The 26,147-nt window shown below is 40.8% G+C and overlaps 1 protein-coding gene across 1 annotated transcript; it reads left to right on the top strand.

Moving 5' to 3' along the window:
- Positions 1-940: 940 nt before the first annotated feature.
- LOC137189356 (uncharacterized) lies at positions 941-17,190 on the top strand. The gene is made up of 12 exons (XM_067599140.1): positions 941-1,203; positions 3,154-3,195; positions 4,444-4,580; positions 4,745-4,877; positions 4,977-5,249; positions 5,633-5,938; positions 6,364-6,705; positions 10,240-10,388; positions 10,509-10,601; positions 10,703-10,744; positions 13,632-13,673; positions 14,887-17,190. The coding sequence occupies exons 1-12, from the start codon at positions 1,161-1,163 to the stop codon at positions 15,025-15,027; spliced, it is 1,743 nt and encodes a 580-aa protein (XP_067455241.1). The 5' UTR covers positions 941-1,160; the 3' UTR covers positions 15,028-17,190.
- Positions 17,191-26,147: the final 8,957 nt, after the last annotated feature.

Here is a 26,147-nt window from a genome sequence, read left to right as displayed (position 1 = left end):
TAAAATCTTTTTTCCATATGTTGTCATTTGTGAAAAGACCCAAAATGAACACTGTAAGTGGACTACTTGATTACTATAGGTGCATGAATGTTGTATAGGAATCCTAGCAAATAGGGAACGTTCCCTAAAAGTTCTCTGATGGTTATATAATTTGTAACATTTAATAAATGTTCTAGGAATGTTCTTTAAGGGTTATATTTAAAAAAAAAAAAAAACCTTTCCCTTTCCCTTTTTTTTTTTTTTTTTTTTTTTGAGTAACCATTCCCTGAAGGTTACTCAAAAACAACAACAACAAACAAACAAACAAACAAACCAAAAACAACTTTAGAGAAACGTCCGGGAATGTTCCCTAAAGGTTTTCTCCAGGTTATTTAAAAAACCTTCAGGGAATGTTCTCTGAAGGTTACCTGAAGCTTACTCAAAAAAGAGAGAAAAGGGTAAGGGTATGGGATATATGAGGCATGTGTCTTAACCAGTAGGCTACCAGAGCGCACCTAGAAGTTAAAATTTTGAAATGAAAGATATTTGCATATTCATGAATTCCGAATTTTTAAATGAGGAAGAAAGAGTAGGCTAGATGTCATTTTAAGGATTTAACGTGGTAATTATACTGGTTTTATAATGTCTTCATGACAATCCATCCAATGTTGTTGAGACATTTCAATCAAAATGTGATCCTCATAGTAGCAGTAACGTTATGAGGAAAAGTCAAGGGATCGCACAAGTCAGATATAGGACCATAAATGTCTGCATGAATCTGTCTTGTATGTTGAGATATTTCACAAAAGCGAACTATTGGGGGAAAAACCCAAATTGTCATTCTTAGAGCCGCAGCATGGCGTTTAAATGGTTATTTCCGACAGTGCTTAAACGCACCACGAATAGGCTACTGCAATGTAAACGCCCTGGTGGGTGGGCCCAGATAAAGCGTCTCCCAGCAAACCCCGTCCATAAACCGCTATTCATAACAGTGTAATGCGGGATGTATGTTTTGTACATCTTCTGTCTTAATGTTGTGCATATAGTGAGGGGTTTACTCTGCCGGCATGTTTCAGTAAAGTATTGATCAATCGTAATCATATGGTGCGCTTAATTGGTCGGAGACGGTACATTTGTGTACCACTGACTGGACACAGGTTTTACGTTTTGAATCGCGGCAGATGATGATAGTGTTGCTGTTGCTGGGGGCCTGTGTTTGTTTGGGTGAGTGTGAAAATTATTAATTCGCCTTTAGACTGCTTGTATGACTGTCTGACCAAGGTACGTTTGGACCGCTTGTTTTTTCGGTACAATTGACACAGGCAGAAACCAGAAACAGGTTGTTTTTTTGTTTTTTTTTTTAATTTTGGGCAAAAATCTAAAAATACAAATTCAGCTTGATTTCTTGTTTTCTGTTCTTACTGACAAAACGAATTTACCACTCAATGTTTCATTTTCATTGGTGGGAGGGCCTTCAGCGCCCCCTTGTTTCTGATTGGCCAGTGTGCTCTATCAGTTACGTTTGCGTTGTACTCTTCAAAATAAAGGTTCCACTATTTTGCCTTTAGAAAGTGCCAATGTCAACACAAAATATATAAACAGACAGACAGAGCTTTAGCCTTTATTAATTGATGGTTATAGTTGATAAATAATTTATTGTGACCTACAATGACAATAATGTGTTTTTCATATCAAATGAATGTGCTGTCTTTCATTTTCAAATATTCAGTTGCTGCATAAAGTAATGCAACAGCGCTTTATTGTATTGCTGGTTCATGTGCAGCTGACAGCAAACAGAACATCAGTACTGATGTTTCTGCAACATTCTGGATACATTCAGTGACACCTGAACGACATTATTGTAAGATTCAGACATTAATCTAACACGTTTCAGACCTGCCTGAGTCACATTAATAGCTATATTTTGATATTTGAGTAGATTATATTATGCGAAATACTAGAGAAGTAGAAGATGCACAATACATGAAAGTTGGTTTGTAATTGTGAAGAGCTCTGTGTGCGCGCGCACCTCTGCCTATTACATTTATTATTGACATTCAAATTGAGGCTTTTGTGCTCTGCAGTTTTTTCATTATGAACGAATATGTGTGTTGAAATGTGGAGAAAAGTCTTAAACACTGGAAACCGCTCCGCTCACTCAATCAGAAGCAAAACAAGGGCATATTGCTCTGAGCGGCATCTTTTGTGAATAGGATCTTAAAACGGGGCAGATTACAGGTACAAATGTTGCGCAATTCATGATGCTATTAGTGGGCGCAATCCATTCTTTGTGGATTTGGCCCAAAATGTGTTATGGTCACTCAGCTGCACATGAACTGGCAATACAATATAATGCTGTTGCATTACTTTATAATCTATGCACTAAGTGAATATTTGAAAATGAATGACAGCTTGTTCATTTGATATGCAAAACAGTTTTACTGTCATTGTAGGTTATAAAACAAAATCATGTGCAGCACCTCTCAGTAAGAGCATAATAAATTATTATTCAATTATAATCATCAATTATTAAAGGCTAAAGGTCTGTTCTATATATTTTGTGTTGGCATTGCACTGTCCAAAGACAAAGAGGTGGAACCTTTATTTTGAAGAATGCAGCTCAAACACAATTGATAGAAGACACTGGCCAATCAGAAACAAGAGGGTGCTGAGGGCCCACCCACCAATGAAAATGAAACTTTGAGTGGTAAATTTGTTCTGTCAGTAAGAACGGAAAACAAGAAATCAAACTGAATTGGGGCTTTTTGTTTTTTGCCCAAAATTTTACATTTAAAAAAACGACCTGTTTCCGGTTTCTGTCTGTGTCAATTGTACCGAAAAAACAAACGGTTCAAACGTACCTTGGTCGGTTATAGGAGTTATCTTCCTTATCTTCATTGTATGTTAAGAGGTGTTTATTGTCGATATTTCTATGCCTCTCAGCTTTCACCATATTGTTAAGGGTACCCACCGAGAGGCACTTTGTGTCTGGTGTCTGTGAAAGGTGCTATATAAATAAACTTTGGTTGCTTGCTTAAATATAAAAACAACTTAGCCACGCGCAATGTTCTGGGTGCTGCACAAACTCTAGCGAACCAAACTTATTCTTTCACAGTGATTTTTGTCTCTCTGGTGTCTTGAGCTCGATGTGTGAAACTGTTGATTTCTCTGCAGGTGTTACTGACGATTTTAGCTCTGTCCGGTATCGCCTAACAGGTGAGTAGCTGATTTGCACAGGTTCACAGAATAAATGCAACTGTGCATTTAAAAATATTTAGCATCAACTTTCATTAAAAAAGTCGTTGTTTTTATTTGGCTCGTGTCCAAACATGCTGTAGGTCCTGTTGACATTCAACTGGCACAAATGCAAACTTGTGTGCGTGTAAAAACATAATCCCTGGGCCACACTGGATGCGTGAGCAGCGCGTGTCACGAGCGCTTCATCTAGAGGTTCGAGGTCTCGCCTATTTTCTCCGCGTGCAGAAATAGACAGGGAAAACGAGAAAGATAGGGCTGCCAGTGGCAGAAGCGCCGCAGCAGACACGCTTCCAGTGTGGACGCTGCAAGCATGAGAGACGCAGCAGTTCAGCGACACACACGCACACGCGCTGCTCACGCATTCAGTGTGGCCCAGGGGTTAGGCCTATTCTGCAGCAGCTGCAGCCCATGTGTTTGCTTCCTGTGGAGTTAAATGTGAATAGTTGGGTTCCAATTAACATCTGCGATCAGATCAAATCAAACAGAAAACAGGAGATCAACACTGTCCATACCTTCTATTTTTAGACTCACTTTGGTGCATTTGACCATAACGGGTATAATCGGATAATCTGTAATTCATTTGTAATCAAAAATGAAAAAACGGTAAATCTCTTATTTGTTTCAAAACCAAAAAACGGAAAACTTTTTTTGATGTCAGAATCAAATAACGAAAAAACAGTCAAAAATGGCTCGTTTTTGTTTTGTTTTTGCCAATTCCTTTGATCGTCATTCCTTTTTGGATTGAAGAATGAGGTTTTGAAATAAGCACTACATCTGCTTTGAGCCAGATGTGCTGTACACTCGTTGAGGCATTTTGTTATCTTCATGGCCTTATCTAATCTGCTTCATTTTTTTTATACCCAAAGCAACATTATAGTTACAAAAAACAGAAGGGACTGGAGCACACTGATTAGTTTGCAGCCTTTAATTGTGCAAACAGACTAATGTTTCAACACTAATTAAAGGCTGCAAATTAATCAATGTGCTCCAGTCCCTTCTGTTTTTCGTAGTCTGTTGTCCTAAACTAAAAAGCATCTGATTCAGCTGCTTTTTGTTGGAAGATGCGTGGACCCTGTTTCTACAACATTATAGTTAGACAGCCAGGCCCTTTTTTATATGTTTTTTGCATGCTCTCAGATGTTTACTGTCTTACCTTAATATACCCTTCATCTACAGTATCTCTTCTTCACTTCTTTCTGATTAAAGATTCATCTGATGTTATTCAGAAAGACGTGTGCTATGGAGGAACTTCACAATTTAGGCTTTTATTTTTCTATGGACGGATGTACTTCACTCCAAGTAAGACAGGCGGATCCAGGAAGCTAGTGATGGAAAAGGGGAAGGTGAGCAGCTTGTGATGCAATATCTTTCACCAATATTTCTGTGGTATCCATGCCAGATAGCATCTGAAATATGTCAAATGTCTGGCTCCTGTTCAAATCAGGACAATCTTGAATGTATCTCTCTCTGTCCTGAGTACATTTATTTGTGTTGTCTGTCTATTCAGGTGAAGGACCCACGCTTCAAGTCTTCTCCTTACTCAGTTACTTTGACAAAATTGACAGAAAGAGATGATGGAACTTTTTCAGTCTCAATTGCTGGTGAAAGACCATTTGATATCGTCAAACTAAACATTTTGGGTGAGAACATTAAACAATACTATATTTTTCACCAGAAAATCTGTAGTATTCTTAAAAAGAATAATTCAACCCTTTTTTTCCCTCTATGTGTTTTTTTAGAGTGTGCTGAACAAGTGGTGAGGTCTTACAAGGCTATGTACTCCTTCAATGTTCCTAGAGAGGCTGAATTCCTGGAGTTCACTCCTATCCTCAGTGTGGACCAGCCAAGAGTCCTGTGGAATCGCACAGACCCTCAGACCAATACGGGAGGCAGAGGACATGTGAAGCATAATGTCTGGGAGATTTCCGAACTCACTCAGGCAGACAATGGCCTCTACAACTTCAGGAAAAAAGACAAGACTTTGCTATCAAGGATAAAGCTCATAGTAAAAGGTAATGATAGAAAAATGCATGTGAGCCTTTTAAACTGCTGTGTATCTGGTTAACATTACATTCATTTCACAGAAAAGAAATGGTGTCAGCTATAAATATCACAACACTGATAACTGTAGCTCAGTTTGTGCCTCTGACAGAGCTGCTGGTAGCGTCAGCAAGTCTGATAAGAGATAAGAGGAGTTCCAAAATCCTAAAGTGACATCTTTCTCTCTTTTTGTCCAAGACAAGATATTCAGATTAGAATGATATAAATCAGGGACAATTTCAGACATTTTTGCAAACTACACATTGATTAATTGTTGGTGATACATTTTCTGCTCACCAGATTTTGGGTGGAGAATCACTTTAATATCTTCTGTCTTGTGCATCCTCTTTTCCAGCAAACACAAGGTCCTATGAACTGAGTCCTGAAGAAAGGCTTGACTTCACTTTTGATCTGGAACCGAACTCCTGCAACATTTACTTCATCTCAGAAAGTGACCTCAACCTGAGAGAGTTTGAGACTGAGATAGTTCGTCAAGGCAGGCTAGAGAGGAAGGGCTCGGATGAAGTTGATTGTGTTGGGTTTCAGCTGTCAAAGCCATGTGGGATTTTGATGGACAGCTTCCAAAGGTCATGTGTTGGACGTTTTGAGGTCAGAGATCAGAATGGCAACATGGCCTTGGTGGTGTCATTGAAAATGAAGCGTAAGTGTGCTTTATAATAAGTATCAGATATGTTTTTTCATTATTGCCTTGCTATAAGAAAAACCTTATTTTTAGCTTCTTTTGTTTGCTTTTAGCTTTTGGTTTATCCAAAATGGTTTCAAAAGTTTTCACAAGGGTTTGTTTAGTGTTCTCAGTTTTTAAATTATCATTTGGTCTGTAAGTCTATAAATTGTCAGGAAATAGTGAGAAATGACCATTGCAAGTTCCAAAATCCTGAAGTGACATCTTTCTTCTTTTTTGTCCAAGACAAGATATTCAGTTTACAAATGATATAAATCAGGGACGATTTCAGACATTTCTGCAAACTACAAATTGATTAATTGTTGGTGATACATTTTCTGCTCACCAGATTTTGGGTGGAGAATCACTTTAATATCTTCTGTCTTGTTCATCCTCTTTTCCAGCGAACAGAAGGTCCTATGAACTGAGTCCTGGAGAAAGGCTTGACTTCACTTTTGATCTGGAACCGAACTCCTGCAACATTTACTTCATCTCAGAAAGTGACCTCAAACTGAAAGAGTTTGAGACTGAGATAGTTCGTCAAGGAAGGCTGCAGAGGAAGGGTTCGGATGAAGTTAATTGCGGTGGGTTTCAGCTGTCAAAGCCATGTGGGATTTTGATTGAGAGCCTCCAAAGTTCATGTGGTGGACACTTCGAGGTCATAGATCAGCATGGCAACAAGGCCTTGGTGGTGTCACTGAAAATGAAGCGTAGGGTAAACCATAAGACAAAGAAGACCATCCGAGGTAAGAAGCCAAACAATTTTTGAGGGAAGACGCCCTCGCTTTAAAGAATGAATAGTTTAGTCTTGTTAATGTTAGATTTCTGAGAAAGTATGCATCATCTAACACAATAACATAATAGCTAACCAACAGTAAGAAATGTATTATTATCAGTCTGTGAGGCTAACTAGCTGACTTTATGTTACAAATTTATTTGTTTTCGGAAGGAAAAAAAAAAACCTGGTCAAATAATAGTGCACAGGTTGGTTACATCACTGCCTCCATCTCTTTCCTCTGCTCCACAGTGCTGACTGTGTGTCACTGCAGTCATCGATGGCCTGGGTGACCCGAGTTCGAGACCCATTGTAGGGACCTCCTTTGCAAAATAGTTTATTGATAAACACTCATTTCAAAACTTTCATATCCTAAAATTAGAATTGAAATAAAAACAAAAACAGGATTTTTACACCTATTTCCACTTTTATACAAATACAAATACAAATGCAAATAATGGGCTCTCTGCACATCCCTAATGTGTGTATGGGGAAGGGGGTTATTTAAAGTCATGAAAAAAAGGTTTGAAATTTTTCTTGCATTATAGATGAGGCTCTACTCGAGGACAAGAAACAGAGGAAGCTATGGGAAGCAGGCTCTTGAGGATGCACTTAAATGCATTAAAGACTGTGTGAATCACTGAAATCAGTGTCTCTATAATTTGGCAGACCACCAAAAACCTTTCGTCGGCACATGTGACAAGCTGATGAAGAGGCCAGGCCATATTCATCAGGGGAAAACTGCTGTCTTCTCTGCAACCTTTGAAAATGATCTGGTGTGCCACATCCAACATATGGAGAGAGCTCTCTCTTGGCAAACATTGTGGGATGTAGGAAACTGGCCTATGACCTGGCTCCAAGGATGGGGATCCAACACCCATTTCGTGATGCCAAAAAAGTTACTGGGAAGACTGTTTCCTAGTAATCTGATGTGCCAGATGGTTTGTTACACAGAACCATCTGAGAGATAATACTTGGAAACTGTTTGGAAAAGGGCAGGCACTTTCAAAAAATACTTGGTAGGTGATTGGATGAACCATCTGTCTATCACCATATTATCTTACAAGGCAGCTGGATTCCAGAGATCACGAGATCACATGAGAATCCTCATAGGATGCTGATGGTCTGAACCACCGGTGGTTCAGAGATAAGCACATAACTTGTAGCCTGAAAAGATTGATCTTGCGAATCTTGCAAACATTCATGATGAGAAATCTATTCCTCTCTGTCTGCACCCCACAGGCCACTAGCCTTGCCCAGGCAGTAGGCTTCAATAAAGTAAAAGTGGGTGAATATTTTGATGTTTATGAAAACATGCTTCAGAAACGGAACATGTTGAACACCTAGCTGTGGAACATGGATCAGATAGGAGTCCAAAACATCCAGAAACCCCAGCCTGTGGTTGCAACAAAAGGGGCTCAACAAGTCAGGAGGATGACGAACGCTAAGAGAGGATTTAATGTCACTGCTTTGTGCACGATGAAAGCTGCAGGGCAATTTGCTCCTCTGATGTTTATCTTTCTGAGAAAGAGAATGGATCTGTGGGAAGAGTTTCAGATTGACTCGACGGCAACCTATTTGTGGAGTGGCTCACCCACTTCGCGAAGAACTTGAACGCCAGCAAGAATGATCCACACATCCTCATACTTGATGTGAACCACCCACATAAAACCTTAGAGGCTGTTAATCTGGCAAGACATCTTGGCATAATCATGATTTCAATACTGCCTCACTGCGGCCTTAAAATGCAGCCCCTTGACAGGACCTTTTTCTGAAGCCTGAAGATGAGCTACAGCAAAGTGGCCGACTGATGGAAGACCAAAAACCTGGAAAGAGAATCAACATCTATGAGATTATTGGCCGATTTGGTGAAGTTTATAGCCAGGCTGCCAGTTTGGGGAAGGGGGTGAAAGAGTTCATGCCTGTGGCCTAATGCCATGTAACAGGGACATTTTTGGAGAAGAGGGCTTGATCCAGAACCTGCCCTACAGCCTGCTCCACACACCTACTCCCACCAGGCTGCTTGAGAGCCCAGTCATGGTAAGACAACCAAAGTGTCTTATAATATTTCAAAGGCTACATGTTTTATCAACAGTGCTATTTATAAAGTTCAATGCTGTTTTCTGTCCATGTCAAGTCTCATCCCGGCACTTTGACCTCAGCCAAAGCAAGCAGGCAAGGCCCAGAAAAAGGAAGGCTGAGTCAGCAGCAGTGATTACAGCCGCACCTACAGGAGAGATCTGGAGGAGAAGGCAAGTGGCAAGAAAATTGTGAAAAAGCCCCTAGAAAATAAGAAGATCGAAGTGAAGAAGAAGACCCAGAATGATGAGGATGCTGAATGTCTGTACTGCACTGAGCTGTTCTCATATTGTGGTGTGAAAACGTTATGAAATGGTCTCATGAGGAATGAAGCAATGCAACAGAGGCAGGTTTCTGCTGTGAGTTTGTTTGGAAGTTTAATTTTTGTTGTGCTTTGCTGATTTAAATGGCGTTTTTTAGGCCTGATTGTTAAATTGTTTCTCTGATTTGGAATGACAGTTTTTTGGTTTGTTCACATCAAAATGAAATTTTAATAGTTGTTTTATTGATTTGAAAATATTGACAATAATCCTGCTAGTCACATAATTTTAATGATTTGTTCACACTTGCATGTTTTTTTTACGTAACAATATTATTTATGTCAGTAATTTAAATATCAATTATAATAAACTTATACATATTTTAAACAAATCTCTCCAATTGTGATTTGTCCTAGGCCCATCAATTTGAAATTAATTGGCAATAATCAAACCATTCTAAAAACAATTAAAAGTAAGTTCATTATGCAGTTCAAGTAAGAGCAATGTCAATAAAGTTAAATGTTATGCATGAAAACCAAGTCTATATATCAAAATTACTCATGAGGGAAGATGCCCCCCAAGTGTTCTTACCCTGGTGGGGGAGAATCTTCCCCGAGTTGTGGGGTAAGATGCCCCTTTACAAGACGTTAAGTTTAGTTTTATAATAACAAAGTTGTAGTCTGTTATGATTTAATTACCCTCTGAATGTGTTTATGTAAGCATACATCTTGTCAACATATTATATTGATATTCAGATTGTATATATTTTAAAAGAAAATAGACATTGTTCTTAAGGGGGGCGTCTTACCTCGTTTTACCCCCAAATGTATTTTAAAATCAGTGCCAAATGTGTTTTTTTTAAATTATCGGCTCTGCATAAGAAAAACCTTATTTTTAGCTTCTGTTGTTTGCTTTTAGGTTTTGGTTTATCCAAAGTGGTTTCAAAAGTTTTCACAAGGGTTTATATAATTTCTCAGTTTTTAAATGATCAATCATTTGGTCTGTAAGTCTATAAATTGTGGTAAGGTGACATCTTGTCTTTTTGTCCAAGATAAGATATTCAGTTTGCAATGATATAAATCAGGGACAATTTAAGACATTTCTGTTGATGATACATTTTCTAACCATCGTCTAATCAATTAATCAACTCATTGTTTCACCACTAGGGAGTCGCGGTGATACTACAGTTGGTATTATTGCTGCTGTTTCTCTCTTTGGGACATGTTTCTGCGGTTGCTTGAAGAAATGCTGTGGGGAGAGCTCCTCCAGAGAGGACGATTCTGAGACTGAAGCGGCTGCTGCATCTGCACCTGAGGTGACACATTCTGCACTTTTTTGTGTGTACAGTACCATCAGGTTAAAGATCACTGTCATGCTGTAAAAGAATATATTCCCATTGTGTCTCTGGACTGTATATGTTTAATTTAAATTGCAGTATGAGGCTGTTGGACCGAGGTCAGATGAATTGAGTCAGCCCTCTGGGACACACTACCCCGCTCAGCCTTCTTATACTCCGACTGGTCCGCTGGTTAGTGTGTGTTGCATTGCATAGAGAACTTCTCCTCTCCTGTTCTTTTGTCTGTCTTTTCTCTTGCCTCTCCACCATTAAACTGTTATCTCACTCTGCAGGTACACGATCGTACTGACAATGTGCCACCTTATTATTCTGAGGTATGACCTGCTGCACATGTTAGTCTGAGCATGCACACACATATACTCACACACTTGATGAATAAAAGTGCAATTTATAGTATTTTTCAACATCTGTGTTCCTTCCAAATTGACATTTCTTCACTGTAGTGTGTTGTTTATACTAGTAAATTGCCAGAATAGAACGTTGGCATTGTACGTGTCTGCAAACCACAGATACAGTGGTACAAGTGACTGGATGTTACAGTAAAATGTTAGGTTTCATCAGCTGAAATGTGGTTGAAACTCTCAAACAGTGGTCTCTGCTGCTTTTGCAACTTTCTAACCACTTCCACACCTGCCTCCGCTAAATAAGAAAGTCAGCTGATATAGATGTCATCAGAACTACGTCTCGTTCCCTATCCTCCTGACTACCAGGAAAAAAAATATTGTCCGATTACATTTTTTTTTAAATTCCCCAATCCTTGTTAAGTAATTAGAATGCTGAAAACATTTTTTTTTTAAAAAAAGTTTTTATTTTTAAGATATCATGTGTCCACTACAGTGGACATCAGAACGCCATACATGTGAAACGGAACCTTGATGGCAACTAGTTAGTCCCAATGAAAATTTCAAAAAGTCATCATAAGAACGAGTTTGACATCCACATAACTGTCCATCATCACTTTTGTTTTTTTGTTTTGCTTTGTTATGCTTTTAAGATATAATGTTTCCACAGTGAACATCAGAACGCCGTATGTGAAACTGAACCTTGATGGCAACCAGTTAGTCCTTATTTGGTATGATACTTCAAAAAGCAATTCCCCTTCTTGGAAACACAAAGGAATACCTTGCACTTTGTGCACATCACGTATGTTTTGCTCTTGCAGCTGGATCTGCGACACCTTGATGCATGCGTTTCGTCCACCATCTCTGGAAGATGGATGGCGCCATAGTGTCTGAAAGCTGCATTTGGCTGCGGTTTCCACTTTTGACGTGGTGGAGTGTAGTCATCTTCGCTATCACTTGCGATGCCTGCTTGGGCCCGAGTAATCAAGTCTTCACCAAGGAGCAGTTTGAAGTCAAGGAACTTCAGTGGTTTCTTCCCCAGAAACTGGCTGTCACTCTTATACTGAAGCCAGGAGTTGGTGATTGCCAGGTCAAAAAAGTGAAAAACTGCACGCACTGTCTATTTCCGAGTGCGAGAGGCCATCCTGTAGAAACTCAACATTCGGTCAACCAAGTCCACACCACCCATGTTGGTGTTGTACTCAGCAATTGCCAGTGGCCTTGACACCTGGACAAACCTTTTGTCCTTCTTGGACCATCTTCTGCGTGTGTCCTGAGGTTCAATACCATAGGCGGAGGATGCCATGGCAACTGGCTTGTTGTCCAACCACTTTATGACAGCAAGTTCAGGAGTGCTTCTTCTGACTACCATCTCTGATGCCCCTCTTCCTTTCTTTTTGAAGGGTTTATCCCCTATGATCTTGTACTCCTTTGGCACCCTGTTTGTCATGAGGGTTCCAGTCCCTGTCATCCCTTTTGCCATCAGGGTGTCGAGGAGGTTGATCGTTGTGAATAACCTGTCAAAGAACAGGTGGGTTCCTCTGGGAACAGACTCTGCCAAATGAAGAACGGCTTGCTCTCCGATGCCCTCTCCTTCTGTAACTTTGAAGGTAGTCTTGCCTTGGTAGATCACAAAGTCTAAGACCAGACCGGTTGGTGCGGCCAAGACAAACACCTTCAGCCCAATTGGGTGTGGTTTACCTGGTACATACTGGCGCACTGGGCATCGACCAGTAAATGGAACCATTTGCTCATCAATGCACAATTTTCCTGTTCTAGGCAGACTCAGACATCCTCAATATCATCAGACAACTCAATATCTGAGTTTCCCTCAACGATTCGCAGTAAAATTCTCTCTGCCTCTGAGAATGACTCCCTTTCTTTTCATTTGAAAAAAAATAGGACAAAATTAAGTAATTAACTATAAACGTCCACTACGGAGGACATTTTTTAAACTTTTCAATAATATGCTAAAATACAACTAAATTAATTCAGAAACTGTTTTAATCTGTTCTTAAGAGACTTATATAAAAAATGCCATCAACATTTCAAGCCAAAATTTGCTCAATAAAAAGCTTTATTCACTTACCTTTCCTCTTCCCATAAAATGTGCTTGCACTGACGGACGCCATTTTCCTGGATGTGGAAGTGAATGGTCCCAAAGCCCCACCCCTTCACATTTGGTATCATTGAAAAGCCCTATCTGTCCTCTATAGACAGCAAAAGGAGTTAAAGCAGTAGTATGTTGTGGATGGGAGATATTCAGGTTTGCGAATGTCCTCCACAGAGGACAAAATTGAACTACTGGTAGTCAGGAGGCTATGATACATATTGTAGAAATGTTGATATGATACAAAGGCCTATTGAAATGTAAAAATTCAACGTATCCATAGTTTGCAAAAATGTACAATGGCAACATTTTATTCTGGCGACTGTGCTGGTTAGTCATTGTTTTTCAGTGAGGTTTTAGTGGTAATTTTGTTAATATTGTAGTCTCAAGATATGTCAGTTTTTCCATTAAGACAATTTCTTCAACAATTAAAAGACAATTGATGAGTGTCTGTGGCACATATCCCCACATATCTCATAATAGCTTTTTGACATGCTATTAATAGTATTTTAACCAAATATCTCTAGACGATATATGTTTAATTTAAATTGCAGGATGAACTTGTTGGACCGAGGTCAGATGAATTGAGTCAGCCCTCTGGGACACACTACCCCGCTCAGCCCTCTTATACTCCGACTGGTCCGCTGGCTAGTGTGTGTTGCGTTGCAGAGAGAGAACTTCTCCTCTCCTGTTCTTTTGTCTGTCTTTTCTCCTGCCTCTCCGCCATTAAACTGTTATGTCACTCTGCAGGTACACGATCCTACTGACAATCCACCACCTTCTTATTCTGAGGTATGACCTGCTGCACATGTTAGTCTGAGCATGCACACACATATACTCACACACTTGATGAATAAAAGTGCAATTTATAGTATTTTTCAACATCTGTATTCCTTCCAAATGGACATTTCATGGTGTAATCACTGTAACCAAACCTTGGTTGAGATGATCAGTCGCTCTCCAGTGTGTTGTTCGTGCTAGTCAGTGTTTTTACTTGAGTTTTTAGCAATAATTTTGTTTTCCACTTAAATCATTTTTGGCAAGACATTTGCAACAAAAAATAACAATAACAAAACAAACTGTTTGTGAAACACATTCATAATTCATTATCATTCACACAGTCCTGTTGATGGGTTTATTTATAGCTCGGTCTTGTTGTATAACAGCCATTTTTAACATTTTCCTTCCAGTTGTGCTTCTTGTATCCCCAGATATATGTCAGTTTTTCTATTAAGACGATTTCTTCAAGACAATTGATCAGTGTCTGTGGCACTATTTTCCCCACATACCTCGTAATAGCTTTTTGACTTACTATTAATAGTATTTTAACCAAACATGTTACTTCCTGTTACACTTTCTTCAGAGAAATTGCAGAGATAAAGTATCATACATAGTTGCAGCACTTTACATACCATTTCCCAAAACACCAAAAAATATGAGTGTACCATTTAAATGATCCACACTCTCTTCAACATATCTGACATCATGTAACTTCTTTGTCTCTCAGATTTTAAAACCACTTTTGCCATGATTTGGCCACTGATCACCCCCTGCCTCTCTTTTTGTTTTGAAGTATTTTTTCTTTTATGTAAAAGAAGAAGAATGTTTAAAGTTATGTTTTTCTTTGGTTCCTCAGTTGTTCCACCATTTGCCATTTTTAGGAAACAAAACTAAATGTTCTTCTTAAAATAATCAATAACTTACAATTGTGTCAACACTGAGATACCAGCTGACAAAATCTCACCACAAAGTCCATTTAGTAGCTCTTCTGGAGCTCTGGACTGTATCACAGAATGCAATAATGAACATTAAACTTCCTAAAGGTTGCAATATCAAAACATCTGTGGTAATAATTTGACATTAATATTCTCCATGTTGCACCAACAATAACAACAGCTATCTGTATTTTAGACTTAATTCAGCCGGATCTGAATTAAAGCATTAAAATTAAAGCTTGCTGGTGATTCTCTGATACACAATGACATGTCGGTCTTTTTCTCTCCAGGTTGTGGCTTCAGCAGAGCAGGCAGTTGTTCCATCTGCCCCCGTCTACTCTGACGTTGAACCGCAGTTTGAGCTCAAGGGGATGACCTTTCCCTCAGACTCAGCCAATGTTTATACCTCAGACAAACTCAACTTCCTCTGAAGGCCTTAATTTTGATGGGTATCCTTGTTGTAATATTTGGTGCTTGCATTATACATTCTAGTGTGGATTATGAATGATGAGTTGTAGATGTTACATTGATATATACTGTAGCTATTTCAGAAACATGTTCATTTACTCAGGCAAGTCACACACATTTCTAAATGTTTTACAGAGAGTGATTGTTTGACATCTACCAAAAATATGAAATGCACCAGTTGCCTTTTCGCCCTGCATGTATCCACTGGAGAGTGGCACCAACACCTTAACACCGCTGCATTGCAGTCAGTTAACGTAATTGTGTCAATACATTTTCTGTTATTACACTTTTACTTTTACACACAAGCAGTAAACTGGCTACAGTTGCAATGTGCCTATTTTTCATGTGTCTCCATTTTATCAGTCACTCTCACATGTACACTTCCTCCTTTTTGGAGCTTTAATGATTATTTATGAAGTAGATGTTTTTAATATATTTGTTTTAATGTTTTGGAACTCATGTTAGAGTTTATGACTGTTGTGTAAATAAGGTGTTTCGTTGGTTTTCTGTTGAAACACTAACAAACCTTTATCATTTTTATTAGTCAGATAAAACAGGAAAGGAGGAGGGATTGAAGCCATTTTCTCCACACAGTTTGGGTATAATGACATTGACCTGAGTGAATTTACATTGTTTGAATATCTTGCTCTTGAGCTCAAAGCAGAATTATTAGTATTCACTATTACATTATATCGGCCACCAAGATATTCATCACTATTTCTACAGGAATTCTGAGAACTGATCTTAGTATCAATAGACATGATCGGTTAATCCTGAATGGAGACCTGAATATTCATATTAATAAAAAGAATGACTCCAAAGCCATGGAGCTTGTGAATTTACTGAACAGCTTTGAACTCACCTAACATGTAAATAAAGCCACTCATCAGCATCGTAACACTCTAGACTTAGTAACAACAACAGGCTTAAACATTGATAGTGTTTCAGTATTACCTCTTTCTGACCCTCACTGTGTGTTTTTGATGCCAACTTAACCTTAACAAAGACTAAAAGGGAATTTTTGGTTCAAAAGAGATTCCTAGATGAGAAAGCTGAAATAATATTTTCTAATGTTATGAGATCATTTGACCCATTCAGTGAAGACTGCTCTTTAAATGACATGGTTGAATATTTTAACACCTTGTCATCTGCTTTAAAACTGCTGCTCCACTAAAGGTTAAAAAGGGGTCGACCGACAGAATCTCCCCATTGTTAAACAATAACAGTGTTAATGAGATCGAGAGAATCTGTTGGGCAGCTGAAAGAAAATGGAGACTCACAGTTCACTTTAATATACAAGAAGCCATGAGTGCCTATAACAAAGCAATACATCCGGCAAAAGAAGATTACTTTTCCAAGATTATTACAAAGGATGCTGGGGACTCACCTACTCAACACTGCTCCCGATCCCCCACAGTTCTCTGCATCAAAATGTGAAGAACTTGCATTGTTCTTCCATAACAAAATAACCTCAATTAGAGACAGTATTGCTGCTGATGTGAACACAGATGATCTCATTAAATCCTGTAAAAATGATGTAACCATGGGAAAATTCACCTGTATTACACTAACTGAGCTTTGTAAGACTGTCACTGAATGTAACTCCTCCTCCTCATGTATTGACCCTGTACCTACAGCTTTTTAAAAGTGGATGTTCGATAGTGTTTCAAGTTATGTCCTGATACAGGCCTGAAATTATTTTTTGCACTCTGTTTTGCATTTATGCACTGCTACACTTCTTTTAAAATGTTGAATTTTACTTGATTTCATGCTCTATATGTATACTATTTATAAACTTTTTTAAAAATATATTATTATAGCTTTTCAGTGGGTTTTATTTTCCATCTTATGTTACATTAATGTTTTTAACATGTTTTTAATGTTCATTTTATGTCTATTTTATGTTCTTTTTCATGTGAAGCACTTGGTGCATGTAATTTCTTTGTTGTAAAGTACTTTGAGCTACCTTTCTTGTATGAAAGGTGCTATACACATAAAGATGATGATGATGATTATTATTATTAAGAAGCATAATATGAAGAGTTGTAAAATATTTGTGAATACATGTGAACATTTTCTGCTAGTGTCATGGAAATTCTGACTTTGTGTCAGGTATATTAAAACTAACACCCTCCTACAGTGTATGGTTATCTGTATTTGTTCTTCTGTCTAAAAAAATTCACATACAGTATAATTTACTTGCAGGCATCATCAACCCAGCATGTCACCACACAGCCAAAAGCTTGTCCAAGCATATAAATTCTTTCCCACCATACCAACTGGTTCTCAGGAGAAACTCAACTGAGCAGAAGCTAAAATGTGACTGAGTTTGTGTCAATACTGAACCACAGGCTTGGACTCAAATGCAGACACAGACTCAGTTAGCAAGTTCAAAAATCAGTCCTTTTAATCACCGCTGGGTCAGTACACAGGAGATCAGTCAGTGAAGCAAGAGTGCATAAATCAGCATGCAAGAAGGCAAAACAGTTAACGTAACAATAAGGCTTACAGAAAACTCACACTAGGAAAGAATGCTGGACTGCTGTGACAGGGGAACAAGACGAACTGGCACAGAGGTAAGGGAACACTAAGACTATATACTCTAGGGAGACAATGAGACACAGATGCAACACATTAGGGCAGGGCAGGTTCCTGGAAAAATTTTTTTAATCTCTTATGGTAGAAACCATGAACTACATAAAGCAATGGAAGCACAAGGTCTAGCAATAAAAGAGCTGAACTAGGGTGTTGAAGAGAGTCAGACTTCCTCTAATAAACACTTCTAAGCCAACTGCCAACTGATATCAAAGATTGTATCTCATAAGGAAAGTATGGAAACGGATATGGATAACATAGTGAAGGGAATCAAAATGGTTGTGGAAGAGGAACTGACAAATTCTGGAAGGCCCCTTTTGTCAGAAATCCACTTTATGGTGGATCAACTTCAAGTGGAACTTCAAAAAGAGTTCAAATGTTTTCACAGAGATGCTCAAGACAGTATCTGCCAGATATTCCAAATAGTTGAACGAAGTAGCACTGACATAACAAAATTGACCACAAATCAGGGAAGGTTGAGGGGAAAGAACAAATACACACAGGAGGGAAGCACACAAGGGCAGGAAGTGAAGGATGTGAAACGAGACAAGAAGTGAGTATCAAAATAAAACAGTAAGTACAAGACAAAGAATACCAGGAGAAACACAAAGGTAATTTAACTATCCAGAAGGGGCATGACAGTACCCCCTCCTCTACAGCTGGCTTCTGCAATCCATGTTTGCAAGGGTGGGTCTGATGGGAGTCCTGGATGAATGAGGGGTCCACAATGTTCCTGGCTGAGACCCAGGAATGTTCTTCTGGGCTGTATCCTTTTCAATCCACCAGGTATTGGAACCCACGTCCCCGATGCCGGAATGCCAGGAGCTTGTGTACGGTGTAAACGGGGCCTCCATCGATGAACCAGGGAGGTGAAGGGGGTCTGGAGGCAGGGACCACATGGCTCTCTTTGGCAGGTTCAATTTGACTCATGTGGAAGGCTGGGTGGACTCTCGTGGCTCTGGGGAGTTTGAGTTTGACTGCTACTGGGTTAATGACCTTGCAAACAGGGAATGGACCGGCAAACCTGGGGGCGAGATCTGGGACTCCACTCTGAGACGTAAGTCTTTAGTGAAACCAGAGCCAGCAAAGAGGGCACGCTAACCTCCTTCTTCAGGGCAGGGAAGAGAGGAGGTTGATATTCATAGGCGCACTGAAAGGGGGAGAGACCAGATGAGGAATATGGAAGGGAATTGTGTGCACACTCGACCCAGATCAGCTGTTTGCTCCATGTGTTGGGGCTCTGGGAGGCAAGGCAATGCAGGCTGGTCTCCAGCTCCTGGTTTAGCTGCTCCATCTGACCGTTGGTTTGGGGATGGTGTCCAGAAGAGAGGCTGACAGATGCACCCAGGAGTGAACAGAAAGCCTGCAAGAACTGTACCACAAACTGTGGACCCCAGTCAGACACAACGTCCATGGGGAAACCATGGAGGTGAAAAACATGATGCAACATAACCTCGGCTGTCTCCTTGGCTGAGGGTAACTTGAGCAAGGGGAACATAATGGACCATTTTAGAAAATCTATCCACCACTGTAAGGATGGTGATGCTAACTTTGTTAGCTGTCACAAAGTCCATGGAGATGTCTGACCAGGGTCGATGTGGCACAGGGAGTGAATGGAGCTGACCAGAAGCTGGGCGTCAAGAGACCTTGCACACATACTCTGTCACCTCCTTCTCCATGGCCAGCCACCAGAACCGCTGTTGTATGACAAACATAGTCCTGCGTACTCCAGAGTGACAGGATAACCAGATAGAGTGGGCCCAGTGGATGACCTGTGAACGTAAGTCAGGAGGCACAAACAGATGGTTTGACAGGCAGCCAGCTGGAGATTAATAGTGCACATTAGCTTTGTTGGCCTTTCTCTCAATGTCCCAAGTGACTGAGCTCACAACACACAAGGCAGGAAGACTGGGAGTAGTGTCTTTACTAGAGTTCTCAAAGGGAAACAAAGGGGAGAAAACATCAGATTTTAAGTTCCTAGAGCCAGGATGATAGAGCAGGGTGAAATGGAGAAGGTTGAAAAAGAGAGCCCACCTTGAGTTGAGCTTCTTTGCCGTCCTCAGGTACTCAAGGTTCTTATGATCTGTCCAGACAAGAAAAAGCTGTTTGGCCCCCTCCAACCAACACCACCTTAATAGTGAGCAGCTCCTGGTTGCCAACATCATAGTATCTCTCTGAGGCCAACAGTTTGCAGGAAAGAAAGGCACGGGGTGTAGCTTGTTATCCTTAGCTGACCCCTGAGCGAGAACAGCTCCCACACCCACATAGGAAGCATTCACCTCCACCACAAACTGCAGGTTGGGATCAGGCAGCATGAGGACAGGGGCTGAGGTGAAGCTAGTTTTTAGTCTTTGGAAAACGAGCTCAGCCCGGGGGTTCCACTGGAAGCTAGACTTAGAGGAGGTTAGTGCATGAAGGGGGGCAATAAAAACTAAAGTTTCTGATAAACTTTCGGTAAATATTAACAAACCCAAGGAAATGTTGAACGTCCTTATGTCTAGTGGGAATGGGCCAATCAACAACAACACTAACCTTTTCTGGGTCCATCTTGACCTCCCCTTCAGACACGATGAATCCCAGGAAGGACATGGGGAGCATGTGAAACTCACATTTATCAGCTTTAACAAAGAGTTGGTGATGGAGGAGGCACTGGAGGACCCGCTGGACATGCTGGATAAGAGTTTGCTCATCAGGAGAGAAGATTAAGATGTCATCCAGGTAAACAAAAACAAACTCACTGAGCATGTCCTGGAGGACATCATTTACTAGGGCCTGAAAGACAGCTGGGGCATCAGTTAGTCCAAATGGCATGACCAGGTATTCGTAATGACCACTTGGAGTGTTAAATGGTGTCTTCCATTCATCCCCCTCCTTTATTCCAACCAGGTGATAAGAACTTTGTAAGTCCAGTTCAGTGAAGCACCATTCACCGTTCAAAAGCAGTGGAAATTAAAGGGAGTGGTTACCTGTTGCGGACAGTGATCTTGTTGAGTCTGTCTGTAGTTGATGCAAGGCCGCAGGGTTTTATCCTTGTCGACGGGAAAGGAGGAAGGATGAATAATCCCTGCAGCCAGGGATTCCTCCACATACTTCCTCATGGCCTGGGTTTCAGGAGCCGACACGGAATACAGGCGACCCTTGGGTGGTGAAGTTTTGGGGAGCAGGTCAATGATGCAGTCATAGGGCAGAGGCAAGGACGTGGCACAGGCATTGCTAAACTAAAAATCTCCTTCAGGTTGTGGTAGCAGGAGGGAACCCAGGAAAGGTCAGGAAACTCTGGATCTGGGCTGGGAGAACTCTGAGAGATGTTAGGAGGTTGAAACTCTGATGGAGAAGGTTGAGAGGAGGAGAAACAGTCTTTAACACCAGTCTTTCCTCACAAAATTATCTGACCTGTTTTCCAGTCTATGTGAGGGTTATGGAGTGTGAGCCAGAGGCATCCCACGATGAGTGGGTGTTAAGGATCTCGAAAGACATGAAATCTGATTCTTTTGGTGTGGGAGTCGGGGCATGCCAGGTGCGTGAGATGAGTGACCTTACATAATAGCCTGCTGTCAAGGGTCCTGGTATTCAGGGGCTGGTTGAGGCAGAAAGTTTTGAGGCCCAGCTTCCTGGCAAGATCAAAGTCCATACAGTAAGCATCTCAGCCTGAATCAACTAGGACTGGATGCTTAAGAGAAAACACAGGGAATGTGAGAGACATTAGAAGTTGCAATTGATAGGGGTTTGAAATAGTCAAAGTAAGGCTCACCAGTGCCCTCATCTTCACTAGTCTTTAAACCGGGAGGAAGGGATGAAGTGGCCCGGTTGACCACAGTAGATGCAGCGTCCCTCTGAAACTCATCGCTGGCATTCCTCTGGAGTCAGATGGGTTTGGCCAAGCTGCATAGGCTCTTCTATGGCTGAGGGGGGTACTGTGGTGGAGTCAGCAGGAGGAAAGTGTCACCAGAAAGAAGAAGAGGAGCTGCCAGCCTGTTGCCTCTGCTGGAGCAGCAGGAAACTCCAGGGTCCGGTTCTGCCTCTCTATCTCTCATACAGATGCTTGTCAATCTCTATAACTAGGGTGATTAGGGAATCCAGCTCTGCAGGCAGGTTTAAGGGGGGTTAGTTGGTCCTTGAGAGTGTCAGAAAGTCCATCAAGAAAAGCATTGGACAAGGCTGGCTGGTTCCAATCACACTCTAGAGTGCAGAACTCTATGGCATAATCAGAGACCCTCTTCTTACCCTGTTGCAGTCTCACCAGGGCTCGGGCTGCCTTGCATCCGGGGGCTGTCTGCTGAAAAATTTGGGTGAAGGTCTTGAAGAACAGCGACAGGGAATTACAGACAGGTGATTTCCGGCTCCACTCCACCATCGCCCAGGCCTCCGTTCTCCCAGTCAGCTGAGAAATTATATATGGAATCTTTGAGTGGTTGGAGGGAAAGACAGCAGCCTGGAGCTCAAAGTGCGAATCACACTGGGTTAAGAAAGCTCTGCAATCACCTGAGTCTCTGGAGAAATGCTCTGGTCTGGAAAGGTGCAGAGGAAGGGATGGTGACGTCGGCAGAGGAGAAGCAGCATTGGAACCAGAACCTGAAAGTGCCGTCAGTGTCGATTCAGCAGAAACCGGCTGTTTCTGCATCTTCTACATTTGTTCATGGAGGAAGGTGAGCTGGGTTCTGAAGGCTGACATGAGTGACTCCTGGCAATCTGTCAGCTCCTTCATTTCACGGCAAAGGAGACTGATCTGTTCATCTTGTCTGTGAATCTTGTGAACATGTGCCTGGAGAACAGAGCGCACTGGGTCTGAGTCCGCTGAGTTCATGTTATGGCCAGTTTGTACTGTCAATACTGAACCACAGGCTTGGACTCAAATGCAGACACAGACTCAGTTAGAGAGTTCAAAAATCAGTCCTTTCAATCACAGCTGGGCCGGTACATGGGAGATCAGTCAGCAAAGCAACAGTGTAAAAATCAGCAGGCAAAAAGGCAAAAACAGGTCAGGTAACAATAAGGCTCAGAGAAAACTCACATTGGGAAAGAACAGTGGTTCACTGTCACAGGGGAACAAGATGAACTGACACAGAGGGAAGGAACACTAAGACTACTACTGCTCTAGGAAAGGGGAGACAATGAGACACAGGTGCAACACAGTAGGGCAGGGCAGGTAATCACATAGGAGGGAAGCACAAGCGGGCAGGAAGTGAAGGACCTGAAACAAGACAAGAGGTGAGTATCAAAATAAAACAGGAAGTACGAGATAAAGAACACTAGGAGAAACAAAAAGGTAAGTTAACTATCCACATGGGGCATGACAAGTGTGTATGTTGGAAAGAAAAACTGCTGAGGCCTGGCTCTGTCGGGTTGCTGGGGACAATTCTATCTGGCATGTGACAACTGGCGCTATAACCGTATGTCTCACACCCAGTTCCTTTCCCCACTCCACTATCATTATGTGCAGGGTCTATTTTTGCTGGACCGGCTCACACACGACAGAAAAAAATAAATTATTGCAACAACACAAATGGGCCTATTAGTTGCCAGCCACCTGGGGGGGTTCAGCACCTTGAGGTGGGGGTACTGCAGCACTGCTAGCACCCCTAGGTCTGCCTGGTTTGAAGAGACCAGGTTGATTGTGGTGAGTTCAAACTGAGACCTCAAAGATGATACTGGATTATTACAGTTTATTATAAGATACTGTGCCTTCCACTAACAGAGGAAGCTTTTTATTGAACAATTATTCAAAAATTCTGCTTTGGTTTTTATTTGTATGCAATTGTGGAAGAAACAATCCAGAAAGAGGATATGTTTTAATTTGACATTTGGAAATGTCCAATTCCCTGTGAACACTAGTCTTTCTATTGCAGCCTTTTAATAGCTTTGTGTGTCACTGATTCCTTTTTATTAGTGTAAAAATATTGTGGTTTAATTATTTTGGCTTTTCTGCAGCCTTTCTGATTAAAAATCCCAGAGATTACTTTAATTCCCATAATACATTGACACAATATAGAACTATCAATATTACTGTAATAAACCTTGCTTTTAGTATGAGTAGCTATTAAGTAACTAGACAGGCTGAAAAGCTACTACTGCCACCACCATTTTCCCCAGTATGGTCCATTGTCAGAGATCTGAGAACATCACACACTTACAACGATGTAAGGAGAATATAGTCTCTTTTGCAAAGATGAGTTCATCAGACAACAGCATGTTGTTAGTGGACTGAGGACAAGAAAGGCCACGCTATGACATGCCCCACTCAGACAGTCTGTCCCCCAGCTAACCAGCCACCCAGAGTAGCCTATCACAGCAGACCAAACCAGCCAATGTAGGTAAGCACACTATGGCAATCGACATGCAGGTACACACACACACGAATCATTGCAAGAAGCATTTCAGCAAACACACTGGACCCTAGTCACCCTTGTCACACTTGATTTCACATTACTATAGTGTGTGCTGATTAAACTGGAGTAGACAAGCATGTATCCCCCCATACTTATCAGCTAACTTTCCCCCAGCTTACCCCAGTTCCCACTGATATATTACTGCTGCTGCATTTAAGATCTATTATAAGACTACAAATAGATAAAGACAATAATAAACAGGACTGAACACAAAACACTAACACTTAAAATTTTCTTATTTAAAATGACCAAATCTGTCCAGTTAGTCAAAACTTCGACTCACAGGTCAGTCTCTAAATGCTTCGCTCACAGAGACAGAGGACAATCTCCCAGGTTTAGTTGTTAAAACTGGGTGGAAACAATTAGAGTTTTTAACAAAACCTGCATTGCATAACCAATCAAAAGTCTTTAGGGCAGCCCCTCATATTGAGGCGGTGACATGCAGTTCACTACGGAGGAGAATGGGGGGAGAGCATCATTTCTGTTAAGGTGTGTCCTTGACTAAATGTAAGGGGTGTGGGTTTGTTAGTGGCTGTCCTCTATATATGTTCACTTGCACATTAGCCCTCCACTCAAAAACATATTGTTATTCTTGTTCTTTCAGTTGGATGTTTGAGCTTCACTGTGCAGAATGACATATGTGCAGAGTTTGACACTGGAAGCCTCTTTACACATTCATCTGCTGAAGTGTAGTTCAAGTTTAGAGCATAATTTGTAACATTGTGGAAGCCCATAATGTGGTGTGGAAACTTGAAACTTCCAGTGTACATACAGTATCAGAAGACTTTTCTGTAAACTGTTTATTTTATTTTTTTGGCATTGTTATCAGATAGGGACGGTAGAGACGACATGAAATGAGGTGAGAGAGATAGGCTGTGACATGCAACCAAGTACGCTGCCGGATTTGACCCACAGAAATTGTGAGTATGTGGCATGCGTCTTAACCAATAGGCTACCAGGGTACACCCAGCAGTTAGTTAGCAGTTAGAGTTTTGAAATGAAGTATATTTGCATATTCATAGATTTTGAATTTTTAATGAGGGAGAAAGAGTAGATGTCATTTAAAGGATTTTAACGTGGTAATTATAGGCTACTGGTTTTTATAATGTCTTAATACATGTGAGGAGGGGCTCTGTAAGGGATCACCGAAGTTATACCATTTCACCTTGAGGGGGCCATTAAAGTCTTCATGACGACCCATCCAATATTGTTGAGACATTTCAATCAAAATGTGATCCTCATAGTGGCAATGACGTTATGAGGAGAAGTCAGGGGATACCATAAGTCGGATATAGGACCATAAATGTCTGTGTCAATCCATCTTGTATGTTGAGATATTTCACAAAAAGGATACATGGAAAAACCAAAACAAATTGTCATCCCTAGAGCCCGGCATGGCGCTTAAACTGTCATTTCCGACTGTACTTAAACGCACCACGACCACTGCGATGGAAACGCCCTGATGGGTGGGCCCAGACAAAGCCTCTCCCAACAAACCCCGTCCATAAATCGCAATAACTAACAGTATAGTGCGAGATGTTTACTTTGTACAACTTCTGTTTTAATGTTGTGCATATGGTGAAGGGCTTACTCTGCCAGGATGTGTCAGTTCAGTAAATAATCAATTATAATCATATCGTGCGCTTATTTGGTCGAGGACGGTACATTTGTGTGACACTGGATTCGGGTTTTGGGTTTTGAATCACGTCAGATGATGATAGTGTTGCTGTTGCTTAGTGCCTGTGTTTGTTTGGGTGAGTGTGAAAATGATTAATTTGCCTTTAGACTGCTTGTATGACTGTATCCTGTTGCCCTGAGTGTATAAATGATTGTAGGGATTTATAGTAACAGTATTTCTCTGGTTCTCAGTCAGGAGTAGTTTATGGTATCTGCAGTGGTGTAAACGTATGGTTAGTGTATACAGGGTGCGTTTTGTAAAAAAAAAAATCAGAGAGGGTGACGTTTTTGAAAGTGTTTTATTCATGAAAACAAATCATAACCACAGTGGGCCTGTGTAGACTATGAAGCCTGTTAGGCTATTTCTTACAGCTGTTACAGTCATATTCATAAAGCGATGTGATGCCAAGTTAACGCCTTATCCT

Source organism: Thunnus thynnus, chromosome 9 (assembly GCF_963924715.1).
Source record: "Thunnus thynnus chromosome 9, fThuThy2.1, whole genome shotgun sequence".
Classification (NCBI taxonomy): Eukaryota; Metazoa; Chordata; class Actinopteri; order Scombriformes; family Scombridae; genus Thunnus; species Thunnus thynnus.
Note: the sequence above shows the minus strand (reverse complement) of the source record. Positions and strands in the feature narration are given on the sequence as shown.